The 26,427-nt window shown below is 45.0% G+C and overlaps 1 protein-coding gene across 1 annotated transcript in view; it reads left to right on the forward strand.

Annotated features, from left to right (window-relative positions):
* Positions 1–12,408: 12,408 nt before the first annotated feature.
* Positions 12,409–26,427, forward strand: part of HAO1 (hydroxyacid oxidase 1) — a 44,293-nt gene continuing 30,274 nt past the window's right edge. The window contains exons 1-2 of the mRNA XM_074947182.1: positions 12,409–12,769; positions 24,037–24,188. Coding sequence (XP_074803283.1) covers positions 12,633–12,769; positions 24,037–24,188 — 289 coding nt within the window. The 5' untranslated portion in view covers positions 12,409–12,632. The remainder of the gene's footprint in view (positions 12,770–24,036; positions 24,189–26,427) is intronic.

The raw sequence follows: 26,427 nt of genomic DNA on the forward strand, positions 1-26,427 counted from the left end.
AGAACACACGTTAAATTAGTTATTTAAAAAAAAAAAAGCCGGAGAGGGTGGAGCGAGGGGCACAGAGAAGGTCGAAAGGTGAAAAGTTACATTAAGGAACACTGCTCTTATATATTACGCTGATGAATCCTGACATCGGCTCTGCCCTAGCACGTGATACTGGTCCTCGCTGCAACCTACATCTAATCTTGCATCCTGTCGTGCCACATATGCATAGGCACCCACCCCTAACAGCACTGGCCTTCCCAAGGCATCTTAGAAAGTTGCTGCCCCTGCCCGTAAGCCCCTGCTGTTCTCACAAGCTCAATCCAAGGTCTTGCATGCACACTGCTGCTTTGTTTATAGGCAGCCTCACAACATGGTGCTGGGAGCTCTGGATTTTCCCCTCCTTTCCCCACCATGCACACACTGTGTTGTCCCAGAGTCCTAAGTTACAATAGTGTTAGCCCCTGGAAGCCAGAGATAAACATCCCATAGACCTATTGGGGGATCTTTGAAAACCTTAACTCTTTTAATCTAGGTACACCGAGGGGCCTCTACCCTGTCGTCAGCCTCTCAGAATTTTTGGCCTGCCCTCTGTGTTGGAACTCTTTGGGGGGAGCCCTTCTCAACGTGAGAGACTCTTTCTCTTGGTAAATTCAGTCTGAAATACAGACAAATGGAGAGGCTTCCCCTAAGCAACTGCCGTAGGAAGGTATTCCTCTTTGTAGTTATTAACCCTCAGGAAAGGAAATGCCACCTCTTTATACTGTAGTCCCTTCCTGCTTCAGACTGTAGTCCCTCTTTCTCCTACCCCATTCCTTTCCACACTCTTGCTTCCACAGCACCCGCATCAGTTCCTGGCACGGCCTTCATTCCATACTCCTCTGCAGCTCACGTTACTGCCTTCTTCCCATGTAAACTCCCCTGTGACCTCAGTGGTCCTGTCACCGTGTTGGAACAAAAAGTTCCGTAAAATATCAGATACAGAAACCTCAAAGCATTTCAATCAAAATGAGACATTTTGAGATTCCCAAATTGAAACATCACATTTTTGGTTTCTCGACCCAACTTGAAACATTTAATTTTTGATCCATTCAACTTCAGTCTGGATCCACCTGAACCATGGTGCCTTGTGCCCCCATTCCCCTCTAAGGGCTGGACTGTTCTGCCATGTTACACCTCCCATGATGCATCCTGGCCACTCAGAGAGGTCAGTCCATCATGGGAAGTACCGGCTGCCTGGCATGACTGGTGCATAGTTTAGAATTAGTCTCTTCATGGTGGCTCAGGTAGAGGTGAAGGGATTTTTTTGGGTGGAAAATAAAACCAAAAAAAAATTCATTCAGATCCACATTTTCCCAAAGAACATTTTGTGTCTGTGGAAACCAGACCACCTTGTGAAAAATATTAGGCCAGAAAATTCCTGTGCTACTGACGATAAGGGAGATCAAACTTCATGATTCAGGGCCTAGGCTGACTGCTGCAGAGGGTCAGGAAGGAGGTTTTTCTCTTGCCAACTATATAGCACAATTAGGTGTATTTTTGCCTTCCTTGTAAGCATCAGACATTGGTCATCATTGAAGGTGGGTCTCTGAACTTGGTGGACCAGTGGTGTGATTCAGTGTGAGAGCTGGTCAAACGCTAACCAAGTGGTATATTTATTTGACTGATAACTTATTTTAATATTTGTCTTTATTATAATATTGTGCTGTATTTAACCAGCTCTTTTAAATATGGCAGGAGGTGAGATCATCTGAAGGTCAATGGACAAATGGCTGGCTCATTTCAGTAGAGAGTAACTGGAAGCAGCTCAGACTTGTTTACTTTAATTTTTACTGTAATAACAGAGTGACCTTTGCCATGGTACAAGGATGCATCTCATGTTAAAAGCAAACCTCCTGATTTGTGAGTTATAATCAATGAGGTAGAATTGATCAGTCAGTAATCAATGTATCATTGTCTGAGGAATGTACTTCCCTGGCAGTGGAACATGGCTTTTCTTGGCTGTGTTGGTCCCCAAAAGTGGCTACTCTGTAGGACGGCTTGCCAGGTGGCACGAGTAGAACATCCCACCCCCTCCCCACCTCCTTGTCTCAGGCCAGTATATTCCTCCATGACACACCCAGAATCCATTGGCATGGGGACTACTGCAGTCTCCCACCGCCTGGATTTTCTAGATCTCCAACACAGAGCTACAGCAAAGCCACCCATCCATCATCATGCTGCTAGTGAACTGGGCAGTAGGAGAGGAAATTAAAATTGCCACTTGCTCCATCAAAAGTTTCAAGTCCAAGAGGGCCTCATTCCCTTTCCTTGCCCCATCTTGGCTGTTTAACTTCACTTTCTAGTCCTTCACACTCACTATAGGCACTGTCCCGCGAAGCAGGCCAGGGGCTCCTCATTCCCAGCATGAGTAGTTGGGCTGCAGGGGCACATGCCTGGGATGTGGGAGAACCAGGTTCAAGTCCCTGCTCTGAATCAGATGGAACAGGGACCTGACCCCAGGTCTCCCACATCCCAGATGAATGCCCTAACCACTGGGCTATTGGCTATAATGAGGCAGAGCTCTCTCTCTTTCTATCTTTCTCCCCACCAAAAAAAAATCCAAAAGCCCTTGCAAAGTGGAATTCTTGTTTTCCAGCCTGCCCTACCCACAACCTCATTCACTGTTTGACTCTATTCCCACCTGTACTCAGTCCTATCAATACAACCCATTCCCTTCCTAGCTCTTTCTGACCTTTCCTTCCAACTAGAAAACATGTATTTTTAAGAACAAGTGAATGTAACATTTCCTCCTGCTTTTTAACACACTTTTTTCTACTCTTCCACTGGAAAAAGTTTTTAATAACAAAGTGTTCCCCTCCGCTCCCTTCCCCCCCCCCCAACTTTTCTTTATACTTTTCTCCCTCTTTTCTGGTGGGAGGAGGAAAAGTGTATATTAAAAAAAGAAAGGGGGGGGACAAATAAAATGAAATTTTCCATAAAATTTTCAATTTTCTTTGAAAATCCATTTTAATGCAGAAAACTTTGACCAAAGAAATTCAACCAACTGTAATGAATAATGATAAACACAAAGAGCCTGATTCTCTCCTCACGTCCGTTGGTTGTACATTGGTATAAAGCCATTCATTTCAATGGTGTTACTCCTGGTTTTACACAGGTGTGAGTGACAAAAGAATTGGGCTCAGATACTGACAAATGATTTACACAAGATATGCACACAGTTCACTTACTCACAAATGCTAGTACACACACTGCAGCGTATGTAAAGTATGTACCCTCAACCTCCTACCTGAAAGTGCAATTCATTAGTCACTAGGGCCAAGATCCTCAAAGTATTTAGGCACCTAACTCCCATTGAAATCAAGGGGAGTTAGGCATTAAATATCTTTGAGGATATGGCTCTAGATAACAGTGGTGGCTAGGGGCATTTGTGGTCACAGAACAGCAGGCTGCTTGTGTATGTCAGCATGGCCATTTCTGCTGTTTGCTCTAAAGATAACAACCTCTCCCCATTCTCTAGTCTGCGGATGACTTCTGCAGATCCACATGTCTAAGAAAGCTCATGTGGACTCTGCTGGATGGCCCCATTCAACGGGCAGCAGGTGAGTTTTTACCAGCTGGTGGTGCAGGAAGTAGACACCAACAGTACAGATATGGCCATTGAGAAGCTCAGCCCATGGTTCTTCCAAATAGCGAGCAACTCTGTTGAACTGCGGAACCTAACACCCAATGTGGAGTATCTCCTCAGAGTTCATGCAGTGAATATAGCTGGAGCATGGGAGTGGTGCAAGCCGTTCAAGGTGAGCAAAGAAACTGAGCTGTTTTCATGGAGAATGAAGCCTGTTCTCGCACTGTTTTATTGGTGTTTAGAAGGATGCTAAAGCTGTAGGCCAGAGGTTCTCAAATGATGGTGCACAGACTTGATCTCCAGAGGCCCACAGAGCCCTATCAGTTGGCCTGGGGTGAGGGAGGTGGAGAATGCACAGACTGAGGCAGGCGCTGGCTGAGAATCCCAAAAGGCTGTTCCTCTTGCAAACCAGCAGGTGAAATGGCGCGGTCTGGGGAACCTGTGCTCTGACTGCGTGTTTCAGTTTGACAAGGCTTGTGCCCTGACACGTCACAAGAGCTTCCCAGGACCAAATCGCTCTATTGTAATGGGAGTGCAAAACCTACACCTGAGATGGATGCAGCTTCTTTCTAAATCACCCTGGTTAAGAAGGAGGAGAGAATGTTACGTTCCCTTTTTGTAATACCCCCCTGTCTTCATGACAGAGTCCTGCAGATTCTGCCAGAAGCCCCTTTCCTGCACTTATCATTCCACCATTTGATCTCCAGGTAGAGGTCACCATCCTTCTGACCCTGTGCGGCTGAATGGTCTCTCTTCAGAGCCCCTCAGCTTCCCCCTGCTATCATCCACCATTCACTCTGCCTGGCCAGGAAGCCACCCTTTTCCCCACCACTGTCAACCCGGCACTGCGCACCTGCCCTCAACTCACAGGTTGCCACAGGGGAAGGTAAAATTGGTGTGTCAGTCCCTCACCTCTCTGTTGTTATCTTAAATTTCAGTTTGCGACTATGGCCACCACTGGGGAAGGATTTTTGGCCCCAGGCCTTGTCACTGTTAGTCTGGCAGAAGGAAGATCCACACAGAAAGTGGATCCACACAGGAAAGTGATTTGTCTAGATAGGCATGGAAGGGAGGATATATACCGTAGCCAATGTTATTAAGGGCCTGGCCAGGCCAGGCCAGACTTGAGATACGTGTAGCTGTGTAAATAAAAGGAGATATGTCTTTCTGATTGAAATGTAGCTCTGGCTGTGCGGTCTCACTGTGTGACCCTGGGCAAGTCTCTTAACCTCCATGTATCAGTTGCCCAGTTGTAAAATGGGGATAATCACACCTATCTGCCTTGCCGTGCTTTTGAGCATAGATTCTTTAACGTTTGCAAGGCATTCTGATGGGGCCCTAGAGAGGCACTCGACCAAAATATCAGAGGATAATTACACTTTAGGCGTGGATGATCGTTCATCTGAGAACTCTCAAAGAACACCCTCCTCTGATTCTGACTCGTGCTCACAGGATTGCCTGTAGAACTTGTCCCCTTTGATTTGCTTCATTAAACAAAGGGCCAATTGGTCCTATCTTTCCAGAAGTGCTGGGCCATACTGTCCCTAATACAGAACGCTGCCTCTCCCTTTGCTAGACTTCCTTTTTAAAAATGGACTTGCCTGGCACTCTGACAAGGGTGGGAGCAGTAGGAACCTTTCTGTGGTTGGGCCCATCCTAGCATACATCTGCCCCTACACTAAAGGCTGATCAGAGGAAGGCTGTGAGAGTTGGCGGGAGGGGATTGTGTAATCACAGGATAGCTGCCTTCTGACACGAGGGTTCTTCAGGGAGCCTGGCTACTCAGGAAGAGTCTGGGGAGTAGCAGAGAGGTGTTAACTCTCTGCAGGACTGGGGGTTCCCTGAGGAGCCCCAAGATTTGTGGGGTGGGGCAGCTACACCCCCTGCAGAGCCTGCATCCCCAACTGGCTGCTTAGACAAGGACTCTGATGTGAACCTCACAACATTTCCTGACCCTGTTCCCCCCCTTCCAGCGGGTGCTATCACTAGTGTGCCCAATTTGGTGCCTCACCCCATCCACACGGGCTGAACTAAACCATGCTCTAGCCTAATTTGGCCACCCCCAAGGTTAAGAGCCACTGCCAGACTCAGCTGCTTGGCTGCATGGATCAGACCTTACGTTGGGAGGCCAGCTTTACAGAGGACCTGGCTCGATACGACTTCAGCCTTGAAAAAGGAAAGCTCAGCTTCTGCCAAAAAGTGGTCGGCAATAACTCAGCTACTATACCGTTGTGAAAGCATTTTATGCTCTAAAGGAACAAGGCCTGTCTGACTTCATAGCCAAGGTGAGTGAAAAGTAAACAAAGAGCATAAATAGGGAAACCTAGCGTTAATATCACTGATTCAGTGATCAAGAGCCCTCGGTAAGAACCTGAATAGAACAGCCTCTCCATTTTAATCACTGAAGGTGCTTGAAACAAGGATGATAATTTTTTTTAAAAGAACATATGATTTCTGTCTTCACTGTCTCTTTAATCCTGGGAAAGGGCAGCGTTCTGTGGACAGCCTGGCTAATCTTTCACTGCTGTGTCACTACCATGGTAACTCTCCAGTGTCTGCCAGGGGAACAAATGAGAAGCAGTGGTAGCTGCAGAATAGGATGTTAACATTGCCTTGATTTCTATCCCCTTTCGACCCCTCCAATTACATCTGAATGTTTCAGCTGGATTGCTCTTTGACTTTTATCGGCCATCTTTGCCCTAGTCATTCCAGCGAGCTCTTTGCTGAGCCTCAAAATGCCATTGCCTCTCCCGAAGGTGACAGCTCAGACCGCGGAGGTCTTATTAAGCAGACAGAAGGAGACGTTCATCCTGCAGGACAGCAAGTGCATAGGTCCCTTAAAATAAAGGAGCCAATTACTTGCAAGGAAGCCGTGTAAGAGCTAGCGTGTATATCTTGTCCGATGCAGCGAGGAGGCTGTTCGGTGCACCGGGCTGTACCTGCAAGAGGCCAAATGATCAGACCTATAGTCAGACAACCAGTTTTTGATGTGCTCTGTAATAAATTTGGAGGTTCCCCCGGGTCAAAAATGATCAGGTAGCAGTAACCACACACCTTATACATCTCATCCGTAGCCTAAGAGGACAGCTGCGCTGCTTAAGAATAAGGAGTGTGGATGGGCAGACTCATAACCCCCCTGTTCTCATGTGCTGAGAAGCCGGATGGGATAACGTGTTCACAGCCAATGCAGAAAGCTCAAAGCACCTTTGCTGGGCAACATAAATGTATCCTGCCTCACTGGCTTGAGCTGCCCCACCCTCTACTTGATGGTCTTGGGTTGCTCCCAGTAGATGAAGCAGACCCATCCTGATGGGGTACATGACAATCTGATACGGATCAGTCCCGAGTTGCCCACGGCATCTGGGACACCGATGTATGATATCGCCTGCTGCCTTCCCAACACAAGACATAACGTGAGCCCCTAAGTGTAGAGGTGTACTGCCACCCTAAGCTAGGTGGTGATGTCACTGAAAAAGCTGCTCATCCCATCCTATCTCCATCCCAGCCTGGTAGCCCCTAACTATGCTATTCAGAAGCATGTCTATGGCATTCGTGTGTGGTAGCATGAATGCGCTGTCCCACATTCACAATATATCAAACTTCTTCTGAAATTAGTTGGACCCCTTCTTCTAAGCCAGTTCCTTACAGCCACAGAGCACAGGTGCTTGATGCCTTCTGCGCCTGACATCATTACAGCATTGCTGTTTGGGGAAGAGGGCGTGTTTAAACAGTGGTGCCTCGCGACTTGCTCTGTAGGCTGGTGTGAGTGACATCTCTAACACCTACATCAGTGAAAGCAGGGCTGCTGGGGAGACGGAAAGAGCACCAAGGGTGATTATACATTTAGTACATTTTTTGAAAAGCATTTCATTCCACCTCCAAGGCAATTTGCTGGGATTATGGCGTATCTTTTCACAGTACAGCAGAGTGAATTATTTGCTGTGAAAATGAACATGAAATAATGTAGCCATCCTTTTCTGCTTGCTGAATGTTCATCTATAATCAGAGGATGTACACAAAGATATATAGATTACATCTACATCAAAAACATGGGACAAATTCCGGCCTATCGCGTAAGTAGCTCCATAATGGAAATGCATGGATATTGCAAATGCAACCTTTGAAATAGCAACGTGCTACTGAATTGTGGCCAGTAATGACCCAGCCCTACCCACTAGCCTTCCTTACCCACCTTATCTCTGCTAGGAACATGAATGATCTGTTTGAGGTGTTTTCATAGTCCCCATTGCTGGGTCAGGGTGGCCTATCCGTACGAACGTGTGGACCACGTTTTCTTATACTGAGGCTCCAACCAGGAGTGTCCTTCCCTGGTCGCCTGTCATGGGACAGCTGTGGAATGCTTTGGGAGGGGGGTTAAAACTGAGGTGGAAGGTCTCTCCTTTTCCTTGAGGATTTTCTGGCATATGGCTCTGTGCACAGAGTAGCCAGAATTTGGTCCTAGGTTTACCTTCTTAGCCAGTCTGGACTGAGCATTCTTCCCTGTTTTGTGTGTGTGGTGAGTTTGTGTCCCATAGTATGGGAGAGGAAGCATTGGCTTGTGCACCAAATAACTACTTAGTGACATAAAGGCAGTCTCGTTTATGTGAGGGTGACTAATGAAAAGAAGTAGTGGGTGGGGGAGGTGGCATGAACAGCTTGAGAAGAGTGGAGCAGCTAAGCTATCTTCACCAGTTTTGGGGCAAATTATCAAGATTATAAAGTGACATACAAAGTACCTTTGAATGCAGCTGCCTGTATTAAAATGCCTGGCTATCACACAGTATTTGTTCTCTGGTGTGCATTGGGATAGATAGCCTGTTTAGCATAGGCTGTATGCTTTTGAAATAAAAAAGGTAGGATACAGCTCCAATTTTGTATCATGAGGGGCGAGAGATGTCAATTAAACCATTCTGGATTTTGCTGGAAATCGACATGGATGTGTGACCTGCATTCCTTAGATAAAATATCTCCTGGTATAATTACACCTACGTTAATATTCATCTCCAGTAATTCCTCTCATGAAAGTTCTCAGCAGATGAATACCCATAAGAAGCATAAACCTCTCTCTCGCAAGCCTCTTAGACTAATCTTCCCTTCATATGGGAAAAGCAATTAGAGACATGCAGCTTTCTCTCTAAGTGCTGTAGCTTTCTTTAAATGTTTCCCAAGACTGACCGTATGGTCAGCACTACCCATCCTGTTCCGATCCCTAAGGTGTTTCTTAAAAGATGTTAGAAAATCCCTGCTGAATTGTTTTTCTCACTCATTGTTGGATGTTATACTCTGGACAGTGTATCCATAAAAAAAAACGATGTACCTTTAAAACAAGACAAAGGCACTGGTTTAAAAAACAGAGTCTGTATCACATTACAGTGTACTAGGAAGTATTGTGATTCAGTTTTTGTTTGTTTGTTTGTTTACTTTGCAGCCTCATTAAAGAAATATAAAGCCACTCTACAATGCAAATGGCCAGGGGACTGGGTGGCTGGCTTTGTTTTTTGATTACGTGCAATTCCTGATTGGATAGCACATCACAAGTAGATACTGCAGCCTGGTTCATCAGCACGTTACTCCAGTTCGAAGCGGGTGTCTCTTCAATAGTGCAGTCATGCGGTGAGAAATCAGGCCCTATGTTGACCTGTGGTGACCCAAATATGTCCTACAGAGCTTGTAGGGAACCTTCAAAGTTCTACTGTACCTCATCCTATGTCTTGGAAGGATAAGATTTTAATTCAATTCTAGATTTCTCCCTCTACCCCAAACAGCAATGGAAAACATCTGCATCAATAACCGACACCCACAGAGCAAGAAATTTGAAAACGTTAAGATACATTGTGCTTGTGAGTTACAATTCTCTCTGGCAAGCTGGTAAGAAGAAATTAATGTTATATAGTCAAAGTACTATGATTTAATTTCTAAATCTTGACTTGTTTTACAGTTATTACGTTTTGGATAAATAACAGCTATTAGGTGAGTTCATTTTATTTCCAGCTAAGGCATAAATCTCAGTTGATTGCACAGTTTCAACAAGACTTTGCAAATCATTACTTGTAGACAATGTCTTTAGGTGCAGTTTGAAAATAAATGCGAATGTTATCTGTTAAAATGCATAAAAGCTAAAAGTAGAATCCTGCCTAATCTTTATTTTGAGACTGCAACCCACAGAAACCACTAGTCCTATCATGCACTGCTCCTCCCAGTATGGAGAGAGATTTAAGGATAAGGGCTGGGCCGGCAAACGAACTGGGGTTGGTGAGGTCTTAATAATGTGGGTGAGCATGGAGTTTGGGCGTGGGGGGGAGGGAAGAGACCACCAGGAGTTGATGGGTGGGGGAGGGGAGCTAGTGAGAGAACCAAGATCACCCTCTCCCCCCCGCCTCCCCCCCCCAAAAACCCTCCCAGCAACCCTCCACTCACTGTTCTGACCCTCTCAACAACCTCTCCTTTTGCTGGGGCATTCAGCCTTCTTCCCACTGGGGTTCTCACAGGGCTGGCCCCCACCCGCTGAGCTTGTGTCTGCAGCGGTGGAATGGGCAGAGGCTTCTGCTGCTCACAGCCCCCCCTGCAGGGGAAAAGAGGAAGCACAGCACCACTGATCTAGGTGTTGGTCAATGAAGCCGTGAGGGGCCAGTTTTCCGTGTTACGGGTGATCAGTAGAGGTGGGATTTATTTGTTACAGAAGTGGACGCTACAGTGCTTGGTGCTGTACAAACACACAGTAAGTACTTTGGGGCACGTATTGTCTCTTACTGTCCGAGTGGACAAGACAGGGTGGGAGAGAGGAAGGATTATTATCCCCTTTTACAAAGGGGGAACTGAGCCACAGGGAGAAAGTCACTTACCCAGGGGCAAGGAGTCTGTGGTAGAACTAAAAAGAAAAGGAGTACTTGTGGCACCTTAGAGACTAACCAATTTATTTGAGCATAAGCTTTCGTGAGCTACAGCTCACTTCATCGGATGCATTCAGTGGAAAATGCAGTGAGGAGATTTATATACATACACAACATGAAAAAGTGGGTGTTTATCATGCACACTGTAAGGAGAGTGATCACTTAAGATGAGCTATTACCAGCAGGAGAGTGGGGGGGCTGGGGGGGGGAGAAAACCCTTTGTAGTGATAATCAAGGTGGGCCATTTCCAGCAGTTAACAAGAACGTCTGAGAACAGTGCGGAGGGGGAGGGGGAATAAACAAGGAGAAATAGTTTTACTTTGTGTAATGACTCAACCACTCCCAGTCTCTATTCAAGCCTAAGTTAACTGTATCCAATTTGCAAATTAATTCCAATTCAGCAGTCTCTCGTTGGAGTCTGTTTCTGAAGTCTTTTTGTTGAAGAATTGCCACTTTTAGGTTAGAAATCGAGAGACCAGAGAGACTGAAGTGTTCGCCGACTGGTTTATGAATGTTATAATTCTTGATGTCTGATTTGTGTCCATTTATTCTTTTACGTAGAGACTGTCCAGTTTGGCCAATGTACATGGCAGAGGGGCATTGCTGGCACATGATGGCATATATCACATTGGTAGATGTGCAGGTGAACGAGCTTCTGATAGTGTGGCTGATGTGATTAGGCCCTATGATGGTGCCAACTGTGCCCACATATCTATTCAGGGGACAACGGGCTTTGTTGCAAGGATAGGTTCCTGGGTTAGTGGTTCTGTTGTGTGGTGTGTGGTTGCTGGTGAGTATTTGCTTCAGGTTGGGGGCTGTCTGTAGGCAAGGACTGGCCCTTCTCCCAAGATTTGTGAGAGTGGTGGGTGGTCCTTCAATATAGGTTGTAGATCCTTGATGATGCATTGGAGAGGTTTTAGTTGGGGGCTGAAGGTGACGGCCAGTGGCGTTCTGTTATTTTCTTTGTTGAGCCTGTCCTGTAGTAGGTGACTTCTGGGTACTCTTCTTGCTCTGTCAATCTGTTTCATCACTTCAGCAGGTGGGTAAGACTTCAGAAAGAGACTCCAAGGAGAGACTGCTGAATTGGAATTAATTTGCAAATTGGATACAATTAACTTAGGCTTGAATAGAGACTGGGAGTGGTTGAGTCATTACACAAAGTAAAACTATTTCCCCTTGTTTATTCCCCCCCTACCCCACTGTTCCTCAGACGTTCTTGTTAACTGCTGGAGATGGCCCACCTTGATTATCACTACAAAGGGTTTTCTCCCTTTCCCCCCCCTTCCGCTGGTAATAGCTCATCTTAAGTGATCGCTCTCCTTACAGTGTGCATGATAAACACCCATTTTTTCATGTTGTGTGTGTATATAAATCTCCTCACTGTATTTTCCACTGAATGCATCCGATGAAGTGAGCTGTAGCTCACGAAAACTTATGCTCAAATAAATTGGTTAGTCTCTAAGGTGCCACAAGTCCTCCTTTTCTTTTTGCGAATACAGACTAACATGCCTGCTACTCTGAAACCTGTGGTAGAACTGGGCATTGAGGCCAGATCTCCCGAGTAGGGGCCTTACCTGTAGACATCTGAGAATCCTCTATGTTTGTGGGTGTTTGAACCTGGATTTGGAGCTGGTTTTGCAAACTGCCTAGATCAGAATTTTTTAGTCTTTAGCACTGACAAGGTCTAGAGTACTGAACAAGACACGCGCGCACACACACACACACACACACACACACACACACACACACACACACAGTCCCTGACCCGAGGGACTAGCCTAGGTTAAGCTTTAATTCATGCATCCGTAGAGTGCCAATATGTTTATTTTGCTTATTTATTCATTTTTTATTTCTTGCTTTCCCTTTTCCCCACGTTGTAGACCTTTTACAGTCTGGATCTGCCCTGAACACACTGGGCACATACCTCAAATTGTGAATCAGAACAGAATGGCAAAGTCCAAAGAGAATGTCCAGATGTGCCAGGATTGTTTGCACATTTTAAAAAATCAATTCAAATGATTCAGATACTTGAACTTTGGAAAAGTCACACATTAATTATTTACAGGCTGAAAAATAGAGCTTAAAAAGAGTGGGATGTAAGAAGAGACTTATCCTGTGGGGTCCGCAAAATGTCTGGAAAACCAGTTTGTGTGGGTGATTTTGAACAATACGCCAAGAGAGTTCTTCCAAAAGCAGTGTACGACTATTACCGGTCAGGAGCAGACAATCAACAGACATTAGCAGATAACGTAGCAGCATTTTCAAGGTAGGACAAAGACAGAGTCACTCTTTAATGGGTTGAAAGTCTTTACTAGGAGCGGAGCTGGTTGGGAAATAATTTTTTTTCCAGCAAGAAACCCCCCCCCCCCCCCCCCCAAAAAAGAAAAAAACAAACCAGAAATGAAAAATTGTTCACTTCCATCGACTTTTTTCTTTGAAAAGAGAAAATAAATTAGTTTTTAAGTAACACTTTTTGTGAACATGGAATTTCTTGAAAATTTCCATTTAATAACAAAAAAAAAAAAAAAAAAGTTTTCCATCCAAAATATTTTTGACAGTGTTTTTTTGACCAGCTCTTACTGGGAGCCCGATCGATTTTTCCACTGCACTCTGTAGAAAGACTCCTATTGACTTCAGTTTGCTTTGGATCACCCCTGGGGTAAGCAGTATTTAATCTGCTAATTGAGATTTTAATTTCTACACTCGTCTTCACACATCTGCCATCAGGGTATGTTTCAGCCTCCACGTTTCAGCCTCCGGCGGGCTAATGAGAGATGTGGGAAAACTTCAAAACTGGATTGCACTCCAGCAAATTTGCAACCCCGGGTAACTGACGCTCATGTTTATTGACTCAGACAAATGTACTAGCAGCAGCAGGCAACAATCCTTAGATCAGTTTCAACCTTCGTCAGATTCTCTTTGCGAGGATGAAATACAAGGGGATTTACATCATATCTCAAAATAGTGAATCACTGCTCCTCCACTCAGTTATTCAGATGACCAATGACGTGCATTCCTGCCGGGCAGCTGAATCAAAGCTGTGCCCTATTGGTGTCCCCAGGGGCAAACCACAAAACCTAGTGCACAGTCTGAGTGGCTGGGTTACGTGCTAGACATCTCTACAAAGGCCAGCCATTACTGTTGGGTCGTCAGAGACTATGTTGGGTGGAGGTCTCTCTCAGGCCTGGTCTATGCTAGAAAATTCGGTTGGCTTACCTTCACTGCTCAGGGGTCTGAAAAACACACCAGAGACCAAAGCTGCTTTTCTATCTTTGCTGTTCTCTTTTCAGTGTGTGTTTGTCATGTTTTGTCTTAAAAAAACAAACAAACCAGGATCAGACTTCAATGATGGCACCAGATCATCTAAACTAACCTTTTCTCCAAAAAAGGCCAGTTACTACCATCTTTTATACGTCTGAAAGACAGACAAAGAGGGGCATTCCCAATAAACAACTCTGTGCGGCTAAAGGGAAGAGAATAAGGGATATGGCTAAAATGAAAACCTTACCCTTAATATTTTGTATTTCTAATGCTGAAACTGTTTTTCCTTTTTCTGTATCTTTAATAAAAGGTTAAAAAGATGTTAATGGTGGTGGTTATAACAGAAGAAAACCAGCCTTAACTTAACATGAAATTTTTGGACCACACTTAGCCATTTAATATAACAGGAAACAAGGATTTCATTAACATCTTGTCCCTTGATGGGCACAAGACACCCCGTTATCATTACAACATATAGAATATAACTAATGCCTATGGAAGACATAACAGGTGTGACCCTGCCTGTTACATCACAGGACAATGCAGATAGCTTATCTCTATTAAAAATAATTAGTCTTCAACTAATTGGAAGTCCCCTTAGGATGTTCAGCCAAAAGGCTCACACAATTAACTGCTCATTTTTTTCCTTTGCAAGTGTTTATTGGCCTATTTATATGTAACAAATATTCTGCATTATATGGGATTAATAACCTTGGATGAGTAAATACCATTATATCAGCTTTTAGAAAGGATGAAATGCAAACTCCATTAACAATGGGTGTTCCCACTGAGGTCAATGGGACTGGAAGCAGGGCCAGTATATTTTTTCAGTGTTACTTTTTATAGGGAGGAGTCTTTACTATTGGGAATTATTATTGGAAAAATCCAAAACAGCAGTTGTGGTTTAATACTAAGAAAAACTGGCTCCATTATGGTGCTATTCAACACTCAAACGCTCCTTTACAAAGGAGGGTAGAAATCCATATCCACATTTTACAGCTGGGGAAACTGAGGCACAGCAAGGTGAAATGACTTGTCCAAGGTCACCCAGCAGGCCAGTGGCAGAGCTGGGAATAGAACTCACATCTTCTGCGTCACAGTCCAATGCTCTCGTCACTAGGCCATCCTGCCGTATTATACTTAATATGTGAAGCTAAGAAAGTCCTTTCTATTAGAATGCTCATTCTCCATTTAGGTGATCCTCAGCTACTTACCTGCTCCTGTGACACTGTAAAATCGAAGAGTTTTCCACTGGTTGTGTGCTAATGTATATGTAATTATTAGAACTTATAAAGGCACCTTGAGAACATGAGATACTCCCATTCCCTTATCTATGCATAGCTATCAGGAAAGGTAGTAATCTGGCATCTCTAAGGGTACAAAGTTAATGTAGTTTGGGTGCTTTGTTTGAGAAGTGCAACCTTAACTGCATTCCTGGATTTCTAGTGTGTATAAGCATTTTTAAACTCTAATGTTTTTGAAAGGTAACGTGCACTCGAAACATGGATAAGTGTCTGCAACCTGAGCTTCACCGCAATGATGTTTTTCTACAGGATTCTGAAGAGTGCCTGTTACATAGCATTGACCATTCACACCGGCAGAGGTTCTGCCCCGTTGTGTTTTGGGGCCTATGGAGAAGGCTGCCAAATATGTTTCAGCCACAAGGCTGAATAAGGACGGATGGTCTTGTGGTTCAGTGCCTGGATTATGGCTCAGGAGTATTGGGTTCTCGGGCTGGGGTCGGGGGGAGAGAAAGGAATCTTACTTCTTCAGCTCACAAAGTTAGTGTTGCAAAGATTCATTAACATTGAACTTTATTTATGAAACCCCTAAACCTCCCATCGCCTTCAATGGAGGCAGAATTAAGCCAATACTTTTGAAAACCCTACCCTAAAAGCACAGATGTCACTTATACCTTGAAGACAAAGGAGTCAGGACCGATTGGCTTTAAAATTCAGGTTTTTTTTAACTGCAAAATAACAGCACAAAATTGAGACCGAATCAGCACTTGGAAAATGTGTGGGAAATGCACAGGTTGCTGATTTGGTACATGATGCAATTATTTAGGTACATGCAGTAAATAGTTTTGGTGCCTTTAAATGTGAATTACTTTGTTGGATCAGTTTATTTTTTTGTCAACTCAATGGCTGCATTAAGTGACAAATGATTAGAATGGTTATCAATGAATGTACTAGCAAGAGAGAGATTACTTTGGGATGTGACACAGGTAATTTGGTCTGGACCATGTATGCTTCTGGAGGAGTGGCACGCACATATAATGGATTAAAAAATGCTTGTTTTCGCTTTTAGGCAATGAGAAGTTTGAGTAACTTCAGATGCTCTTGACATATCAGTTCACCTAGAGTATAAATTTCCACCAGAGATCAGTTCTTATGCTAGTCACAGTAACTTTCTTGTATTCTTTGATTTTTAAGTGATTGTTAACACTGATCAGGAACATGAGTCTGTATTGCAATAAGAACCAGGGGTCACATTCCAATGTCAGGACTTTATTGCTAACAGTAGCTCACTGTTCCTTCAGAGCCCTGGGATAACAGGGTGGTAATTGTTGTAAAGGTGAGATTTTTAAGGTCAGAGAAGATTTTGGGATGTCCGAGCATGTCATCCCTACAGAACGTGACCTTTTTCACCTTGCATTTGTTTTTATCTCACGACACTGTATCCTTCCAAGGCTGTGCTGCCTGGTGATTAAATTCACTCCTAAAGTTTTCTAATTACCAATCAGGACGAACAGAGAATGGATTTTAGGACAAGGTCAGGGTGTCTTTGGCTTGATGGCACTCAAGAAATCAATCTGAAATCTCTTCTTTCAGCATTTTAAATGAAGAGCGGAGGGGGAGGGGACTAAATCTCTGATAACCTGTTGTGACACACTCTGCCATGGACTTTCCAAAGGCATTTGGAACAAGAGACATTACACTCAGGAACATGTACATGGAACAACGACCGCTCGTTTACCAAAGCCACAGCAAACTATCATTGCCTTGTGGCTAGGTATTAAGGTAATTCAAGTGACTGGCCATATCTGTTGGGGAAGATTGAGAATGCAGTCAGGTTCAAGCAGGTATTTATATTCAGTTAAAAAAAAAAAAGCCAGGAATGTTTTGTATTTTAGATAGAAGTTCAAAGGAACAAAGAGGAACATTGCCTCTGGAAAGCCAAAGTACTTCACTGAGTAGCAGCAAGTCACCTCATTTGGCATCTCCCTCTTCAAGAGGTATGTTTGAAGTGGGGGTGATTTATGGCTTGTGCTCACTTACTCTGGTCAGCATCTTCCTTAAGCTTGTCAGGTGTAAATTCTCAGTGCTGAGTGCCTGCTGCTGGAGGATAATCCTATACTCTGTCTAGCACATTTTGGAATTCCATCGCACTGCACTGGGAGACTAAAGAATCTACTCTGAACATGTGCATCATGCTATCTCCCCATCGATAGCAAAGGGTGAATGAAATATTTTCTTGTTTCTACTGCAGAGGGATCTCCAGAGAAGGGGGTGGACATACCCACTATTACATGGCTTGTTTGAATAAATCTATGGAAATTTCCACCTGTCTTTCCCCAAGAGGTTTATAGGTTTTTAATGAGGATACGCTGGCTGCATTTGTGTGATGTCTGTCATCTAAGGCTCTCCAAGTGCTTTGCAAAAAAATGAACGGATTAAATTCAAAACAGCCTGTGAGATCTAATACATTTCCTCTGGGTAACTGCTGAACAGGGCACAGCACCAGCCGTGACAGTTTATGACAGGAAGTGCAGAGCTGTAGAGGGAAGGAAGGTAGCAGAATGAGTTAGAATTTGCCTGGGATAGGAAGCTTGATTTCACAATATGTTTATCTGGCAGCACAGAGCTGGGGCATTAATTAGCACTGACTTAGAGGGAACAAAGGAGAGCTGGTTAAAATTTATTATATTTAAACATTTCAATGACATTTAAAATACTGAAATTTAAAAACCAGTAGGGGAAAATGTCAGTGAATTTTTTTCTCTTTTTATAAACCAAATATAGAACTGATTGAAATTTTTCAGGTTTTGAAATTTCAATGGAATTCAAATGTCAAAAATAAGGGGGGGGGGAGAAAAGAAATTCCTCCTCCCTCCTCTTTTTTTTTTTTTTTTTTAAAACCAACTTTGGAAGGAAGCCACTGTGACCGTCCCCAGGGTACAATCTGGACTGTTTGAACAGCTGTATCCCCTAAAATCTCTGGCCTGGAGTGCCTCTTGGCCTGCTCACACTGACTTCAGCATGCAAATTCACTCCCAGCTAAATAGGTGAGCGCTCTGACCAGTCACTCCTTAATTACATACAGGCCCACACCCGCTAATTCCCAGTCCCAGATCTTCCCCCAGAAATGTGCGTCTTGTCCTGTCCAGCACACTACAGAACAATGCATGCTCATAGACAGTCCGTTTCATCAAAGGAAATCCTATATGCCCCAGCCTTGCTATTCTAAATGGAGTTCCCCTCCACTCTAATCCAAACACAATGGCTAAGATAAAACAATAAGATGAGTTTAACAACTACAGAATGATAGTTTGTTATTACAAGTGACCATCACAGCCACTGAAATCACAAAAGCTACTTTCCATATCACTGAGATATATCGTGGTGGTTTCTCATCCCAACGACTGACAGGTTAGAACCGCGGATCACAGCACATGGTTGTGCAGGCTATATTAACTTGAAAAAAAGAAAGGGGGGGTGCTCAATAGATTATTAAAAAAAGTATACATGGTCTTGAATATATGTCCAGGAAATGCTATTGTTCCAGGGCTGGAGGAACCAAATGTGTCATTTTCTTTATTTCATAAGAATGGGTGACCTTGTAAAACCACTGCTGAAACATGAGCATTGGTCCACCATCTGTCTAGAAGAGGCGTGGGAAAACAACGGCCCACAGGCCACACCCAGCCTGCGAACTGTTTTAAGTCGGCCCGTGAGCTCCTGCTGGGGAGCCGCACCACGTGGCTCCCTGAAGCCGCGGCACAGCCCTGCTCGGAGGGTCGCGGGCTGCTCCACACCTAGGAGCCAGAGATGGGACATGCCACTGCTTCTGGGAGCCACTTGAGGTAAGCGCCGTTCGGAGCCTGCACCCCTGAACCTCTCCCCAACCCCCTGCCCCAGCCCTGATCCCTCTCCTCCGCTCCAAACCCCTCAATACCAGCATGGAGCACCCTTCTGCACCCCAAACCTCTCATCTCCAGCCCCACCCCGGAGCCCGCACCCCCAGCCAGAGCCCTCACCTCGTCCCACACCCCAACCCCAATTTTGTGAGCATTCATGGCCTGCCATACAATTTCTATTCCCCGTTGTAGCCCTCAGGCATTTGCCCACCCCTGGTCTAGAACTTGCTCCCCGAAAACGTTTAAAGGGGAGAAGTATCAAAAAAGGAAACCAAAGAATATTCACTTTTAGGAGCCATGTAATAGTGACAGTAGAAGTCCAAGGGGCTGGGAACTGAGGTTATTCTCCTAAAATGTGGATGTTTATAAACAGCCACACCTCCTGATTCTGCAAATTTAGGCTGGAAATCTCATGAAAATCAGCTTTTTTTAAAGAGAGATTTGGGTACTTCTGCATCTGTTCCTGGCCAGAAATACTGCGGGAGTTATGGTATTTTGGCACGCACGGCTTGATCCTCAGCTGGTGTCCTTCAACAGAGCCACATTGATTTACACCAGCTGGGGATCTGAGCAGGGGTGCTGGAACAATGCATATAGTAGGGGTGCTGAGAGCCATTGAACTAAGCTGTGAGCTATGTATATAATGGAAACCACTTCAGGCCAAGGGATGCTATAGCCACCCCCAGCACCCCTAGTTCCAGCACCTATGAATCTGAGCCTTACAGAATAAAGCACAGCCAAAACCTGAAAGTAGAAGATGGGGTGGGGTGTGGCAAACCTTTCATAGACTTTAAGGTCAGAAGGGACCATTGTGATCATCTAGTCTGACCTCCTGCACATTGCAGGCCACAGAACCTCACTCACCCACTCCTCTAATAGACCCCTAACCTCTGGCTGAGTTACTGAAGTCCTCAACTCGTGATTTAAAGACTTCAAGGTACAGAGAATCCACCATAAAAACTGCCCAAACCATAAGGTTTTGTTTTAAGTTTGCCTAAAAAAATGAGCAAAAGTTTTAGAGGGATTTACATTTTCTGCTCTGTTTTGCCCATCCCTGCTTTATAAGTGCTGGGAAAAGTGGACTTGGAGTGTCAGAGGAGACCAGTTGCAGTAAGGCAAGGAGTAAGTGTTATTTGGTGGCAGTATCATAGAATATCAGGATTGGAAGGGACCTCAGGAGGTCATCTAGTCCAACTCGCCTGCGCAAAGCAAGACCAATCCCCAATTTTTGCCCCAAATCCCTAAATGGCCCCCTCAAGGATTGAGCTCACAACCCTGGGTTTAGCAGGCCAATGCTCAAACCACTGAGCTATCCCTCCCCCGACCCAGAATGCATAGTTCACACCAATCTTCTAGTGTCATCTCAGGCCAGAACAGAAAATGTTCCTATGGCTACATAGAGGAAGTCTCTGTAAACTCTTAAGTTGTAAGTGCTGGAATGGAGAGGATGATAGGGGGTGGGGGAAAGCAGTGTCCCCTTCCTTGCATCCCTCAACCCATTCTTCACCAAAACACAACAATCAGATAGGACAGGGGGAGGTCTTGATGGGAGTGGTAATTCCTTATTTAGTGGGTTGTTAGGCACAAGGCTGAGGGCCATGTCTTATGTGAATGTAATGGGCGAGAAATAGGATAGATTATTAACTCTGTGGGGCAGAAGCCATCTTTTTGTTCTGTGTTTGTACACCCCCTAGCACCGTGGGGTCATGGTCCATGACTAGGGCTCCTATGCAGTACGAGAACGCAAAGAATGCCAGCATAGTTAAAATCACACACTACTTCTTTAGCTCTTGCTGAGCACAATCACTTGAATGAAAGAGAAGGTAACATTTTTCTCTTCCCCCAGGAGCGCTTTCCTGGAGAAGTAGGATGGTCTCATGGGTAAGACAATGCATGGAGATGCAAGCAATCTGGATTTAATTCCTGGCGCTGCTGCAGACCTGGAAAAGTCACTTCATCTCTCTGTGTCTCAGTTTGCCCTCTATAAAACTTGTTGGGTCTACTTAGATTGTAAGCTTCTCAGGGTAGGGACCCCCTCTTACTATGGCTTTATAATGCCTAGCACATTGGGGCATTCAGATGGTACCCTATGAATAACAACAGAAGTGGTGCTTCAAAGGGAATCCACGACTCCCGTGCAGCACGGGTCGCTGGACTCAGCCGTACTACAGAGATAGCTGGGCAGCTTTTAATTAGTTTTCTTTAGTTAAAATTCAGGATCCACAATCTAATAGCAAGCAGCCATCCCAGCATGTGCATTGGCAAGCTACAGATGTGTGTCTTGTCACTGCATGCCAAAAGCACCCAGCCTTCCCTCCTTGTGTCTCCCAATGCACTCCGGACATGCACCAGTACCTACTAATGCACGCCCTCTTGTGGCTTGTCGTAATAATGGCTCGATCTTTACTGTTGTCTTTCAGACCTCAGCCTGTTGGTCACAGTAAGGGTGACTTGACAGACAGCCCAGCGTTAACGTCACCCCATGCATGTTTGTTATTTATATTGTGATATCGGGGGGAGGGGGGGGGGATAAAGGAGGCAGGGAGGGACCAGGACCCCACTGTGCTAGCTGTTGTTCAAAGACTCCCTGTCCTGAGTTGCTTACTGTCAAAGCATGACACTCGGCTTTATTGAGATGTAATACATGACTCTTCTGTCACCTGTTCTGGAACACCATTTCATGGCACGTGGCGGGGCAATGACGACTCACTGCTGTGGTGCCCACTGCTGGTTGTCCAGGGAATTAGCTCTTTCCAGCCCCGGAGTACCCTCTGCCAGCTCATGTCTCGCCTGCTGCTGGCCCCCGGTGTCCCTCCCAGACCCTGGTGCCCTTCACTCAGGGGTTCTGTCCACCACAGCAACCCACAATCTGGGTCTCCCCATTCAGGTGAACCCCCAATGCCCTATCTCCACCTCAGTGACTATTGCCTGTCACTATCTAGCCCCTGCTCACTGGGGCAGACTGCAGTCTGTAAAGGCCACTCATCTTTGGCAAGGAGGATTTGGATCTGCTGCCTCTGCCTATCTCTGGGCTGCCCCTCGGCAGCCCCAGTACCCTTTGTGGGTCCTTATCTTGGCCTGCAGCCTGGGGTTTTGCTAGGCTGGAACTCCCTAGCTCCCTCTGCCCTTCCCCAGCGCTGCTCCACCCTAGGTACCCTCCTCAGCTTCCCAGGCAGACAGGGCCTTCTCTCTCTGCAACTAGAGAGAGACTGCCTTTCCTTCTGGCCCACTGCCCTCTTATAAGGGCCAGCTGGGCCCTGATTGCACTGGCTACAGCTGTGGCTGCTTTCCCAATCAGCCCAGCTTTCCCTCTGCCACAGCCCTCTCCCAGGGCTGTTTTAAGCCCTTCAGGGCTGGAGCGGGGAAACCACCCTGCTGCAGCATCCATTTTGGAAATCTGGCCTTTATAAAGAACCAGAATGGTGTGCTCTGCAATGGTGTTATTTCCAGGCATTGGAATGGATGGGACCCAATGCAGGGGCTGGGAGGGTCATGCGGATTCTGCCAGACTCATTCAAGGAGTAGAGTGTAATTTACCAGTCAGCCCTGCCTCAGGGGGAGTACGTAGGTGTGCGGGAACAGACCATGCAACAAAAGGAACATTTCAATTAATTCCATCCCGCCCCACTTCCTCCAGGAAGGACGTAATCTTGCTGCTGGTACAGATCAGTAGCAGTTGACTTCCCCCTCTGCACTGGGCCATTGCTTTTAAGTAGAGAGGGTGAGGGAAACCAAGCCTGTGCCCATTTCTTTCCCACCCCCCTGCTACTCAAACTTCTCCCCTTTGCCTGACAATTCAAAGAAGCATTTTACAATCCAATGTATTTACATGCCACTCCTCTCAAAATATGCATGGTGCATACCCAGTTAAATTGTCACATAATCGCTCACCTGCTAGGATATTCACTGATCACCTGTCTACTCATTTGTCACTTAATGCAGCCTTTGAGTTGACAAAAATTAAACTGTCAAACTAATTCAGCTACTCCAACAGAGTTATCTTGTAATTTGCATTTAAAGAGCAGCCCAGTGGAGCATGTTCTCCCCACAAGGTCACCAGTGATGATGCAGGTAGCCCATGCCAGGGAATTAAAGGCTTACTTGGGACTCCCTTACTCCCCCTGACTGGGTGCATAGGAAGTAAGATAACCTAGCCTTAAGGAAAGACCATGGCATATTCTAGACAGCCAGTGCATAGGGTGTCAGCCACATAGGGACAAAAGTGCATGAGATCACTGACCATGTTGTACCATTTTCCATTAAATGCTTGTTTCCACAGGGGGAAAATAATGGAGGGAAGCTGAGCTGAGCAATAATTTTTCTTGCTCTCTGACATTGACAGACACCCGTTTCTGCTCTGGGATGGAGACTCATGTAGCTGTTTTGCACCTGCTGGCTGTTTGTTGAATATTGTATGAACAGATAACGTTCTAAGGCCATGGTTCTCCACCAGGGGTACCCGTACCCCTGGGGATACGCAGAGGTCCTCCAGGGGGTACATCATCTCATCTAGATATTTTCCTAGTTTTACAATAGGCTACATAAAAAGCATGGGTGAAGTCAGTGCAAACTAAAATTTCATATGGACAATGACTTGTTTATGCTGCTCTATACAGTATACACTGAGATGTAAGTACAATATGGATATAATATTGATTCCAATTGATTTATAATTGTATGGTAAAAGTGAGAAAGTCAGCAATTTTTCAGTAATAGCATGCTGTGACAATACTTACGTATTTTTATGTCTGATTTTGTAAGCAAATAGTTTTTAAATGAGGTGAAACTTGGGGGTACGCAAGACAAATCAGACTCCTGAAAGGGGTACAGTAGTCTGGAAAGGTTGAGAGCCACTTATCTAATGCTCTTCACCTCTTTCCTCCTTTTCTGATTCCTTTCCTCCCTTGCTTTGTACATTTCAGCAGCTTCACAGAAGCTTGGGATAGTAAATGAAAGCGATGTCCCTCCCTAGCTTTTAACTTACCCCTGCCTACCTTTCAAATAGCTCTCAGGGCTGCCTTCTCTTCTCGATCTTTCCTGACGATTGCCGCCATGAAAGGAAACCTGATCTCATTCATTGTGAGCTGTGAATAACATAGTTAATTTTTTCTCCCCCCTCTCCTTTATGTCAGATTGAGGCTGTACCCACGGATGCTCAGGGATGTGTCTGTCATGGACCTGTCAACTGCTGTCTTAGGGCAGAAAATCAGCATGCCAATATGTGTTGGAGCAACTGCCATGCAGTGCATGGCTCACGTGGATGGAGAAGCAGCTACTGCCAGAGGTAAACCACCACAGCAGAGAAACCCCCTCGAGCAAATCAAAGAGATGAATGGAACGACATTGAGCTTGCAGCTCATGAATCTTTGCTTTGTTTCTTGCTGGTGATTCTTTTCTACAAACGGCTTTTAGTTGTTGCTGTCAGGTTTTTTTTGTTTTGTGTTTGGGGTGGTGTTTTTTTTTTTTTGTTCTCCCTCAGTGTGCAACGGTGATGAGAAATGATTACAGGTGCCTACATATTAATTCTGTCATGAGTGGGTCTAACTGGGACACTTTGTGTGATCAGCATATCTTCCACCATGTTCTCTTTATTCTCTTTCAGCCAAGTAAGTTTTGTGCTTGGTTTGCTATTCCTAAGGGAGTCACCACAGTTATGGCCATATGGTGGCGGTGTCCTCTCTCTGGAGAAAGTGAATAAGGAATTGTTATTTACCCCTTCATATAACACAGGAACTAGAGGTCACCAGATGAAATTAATAGGTAGCAAATTTAAAACAAACAAAAATAAATACGTCTTCACACAACGCCAGGTCAACCTGGGGAACTTGGAACTTGTCATCGGAAGTTGTGAAGGTCAAAAGTATAACTGGGTTAAAAAAAGACTCAGATAAGTTCATGGAGGATAGGTCCGTCAATGGCTACTAGGCACGAGGGTCAAGGATACAAACCCATGCTCCGGGTTTCCCTAAACCTCCAACTGCCAGAAGCTGGGACTGGATGACAGGGGATGGATCCATGGTAGTTAGAAACTCCCACCTTTTGCCTTGGGATGGAGACCACTACAACTGTCTTTGGGGAGTCAGGATTTCACCTGTAATCGCTCCATCACCGTGGTCAGTAACAAACTAACATCAGCAAACAGCCCACGTGCCGCTTCAGCATCACTCCCCCAGCCACCCATCGGGGCACCCCTTTCCTTTGGGCTATGGCTATTCTCTGTGCAGTGCATTACAAGCGCACCGTGGACATACAGACCAGCTGCTCCCTGGGCCTGTCCCCTTGTCCCAAGCTCAGACACTCTGTTGCTGTGTCCCTGCAACAGCAGCAGGTGTCCATCTGCAATGACTCTCCACCATTCCTTCCACAGTAACTTTCTGAAGGTTATTTCCATCGTCTAATGTGACCAAATTACATCCATTTGCATCTGATTTCTGACATCAGGGTCTGTTTCTCTCCAATAGTATCTCTAACACAGGCATCCATCTTTTTTTTTCCATTCAGGAGATATGCAAGAGTCTTTGACAGCACCACATTTCAAAAGCTTCAATTTTCTTCATGTCAGCAGCATTAATGTCCCATGATTCACATCCATAAATCGCTAGGGGAAAAAAATTAGCCTTTTCACCAGTTGCACCTTCATATATTCCGAGATACCACAGGTTTCCCACACTTTCTTAAAGGAGGCCATAGCTGAGCAAGCTATCCCTTGTCTTCTGATTTCTTTGGGACAGCCTCCTCGGTTGGTGTGTATGATCCCAGATACCTGAATTCGTCTACTGCTTCTGTTGAACATCGTTTCTTTTTAAGTTTTAATTTGATTTTTGGAGCTAACAGCTGATGGTCTGACCCACAGTCTGCACTCAAGACAGTGTTTGCTGAATGGACACTCGATCTTCAGTATTGCTATATCATTACATAGTTGATTTGGTTCTTTGGCATATACTCTCATGTATAAATATCTAGGTTGTTGGGTGAAGATGGTGTTTGTAATAACCAAGTGAGCAGAGGAACAGAATTCAGCTAAACACCTTCATCTTTCATTTTGTGAACCCAGACCATTTTCCCCCATTACTATTTTATGAAAGCTTACAGCTCCAACTTTAGTATTCAAGTCCCTAATTACAGCAATGGTATCTTTATGTTGTGTTTTAGTGAGTGTCTCTTCAAGTTGTTCACAGAACCCATCAATCATATTGTCATCAGCTGCTGTTGTAGGGGCATAAACCTGTATACTCAACTTGTTGACAGGCTACTCTCTAAGGTGAATTGTAATGATTCTGTCACTGATTGGATTTTATCCAAGCACACACTATGATGTTTCCGCCGATGACATAAATGCATGCCCATTTTCTCAGATCCTGAATAGTACACTTGTATCCATCCATTGTCATGAAATGACCCCCTACCCTTCCAATGCAGCTCTGAGATTCCATATATTTCTGTCCTACATCTTTCCAATTCTTTGGTCACAATGATGAGCTTCCCTTCATACAGACTCCTCACGTTCCATGTTCCTACTCTGA

The sequence above is a fragment of the Natator depressus genome, chromosome 3 (genome assembly GCF_965152275.1).
Source record: "Natator depressus isolate rNatDep1 chromosome 3, rNatDep2.hap1, whole genome shotgun sequence".
NCBI classification, from domain to species: domain Eukaryota; kingdom Metazoa; phylum Chordata; order Testudines; family Cheloniidae; genus Natator; species Natator depressus.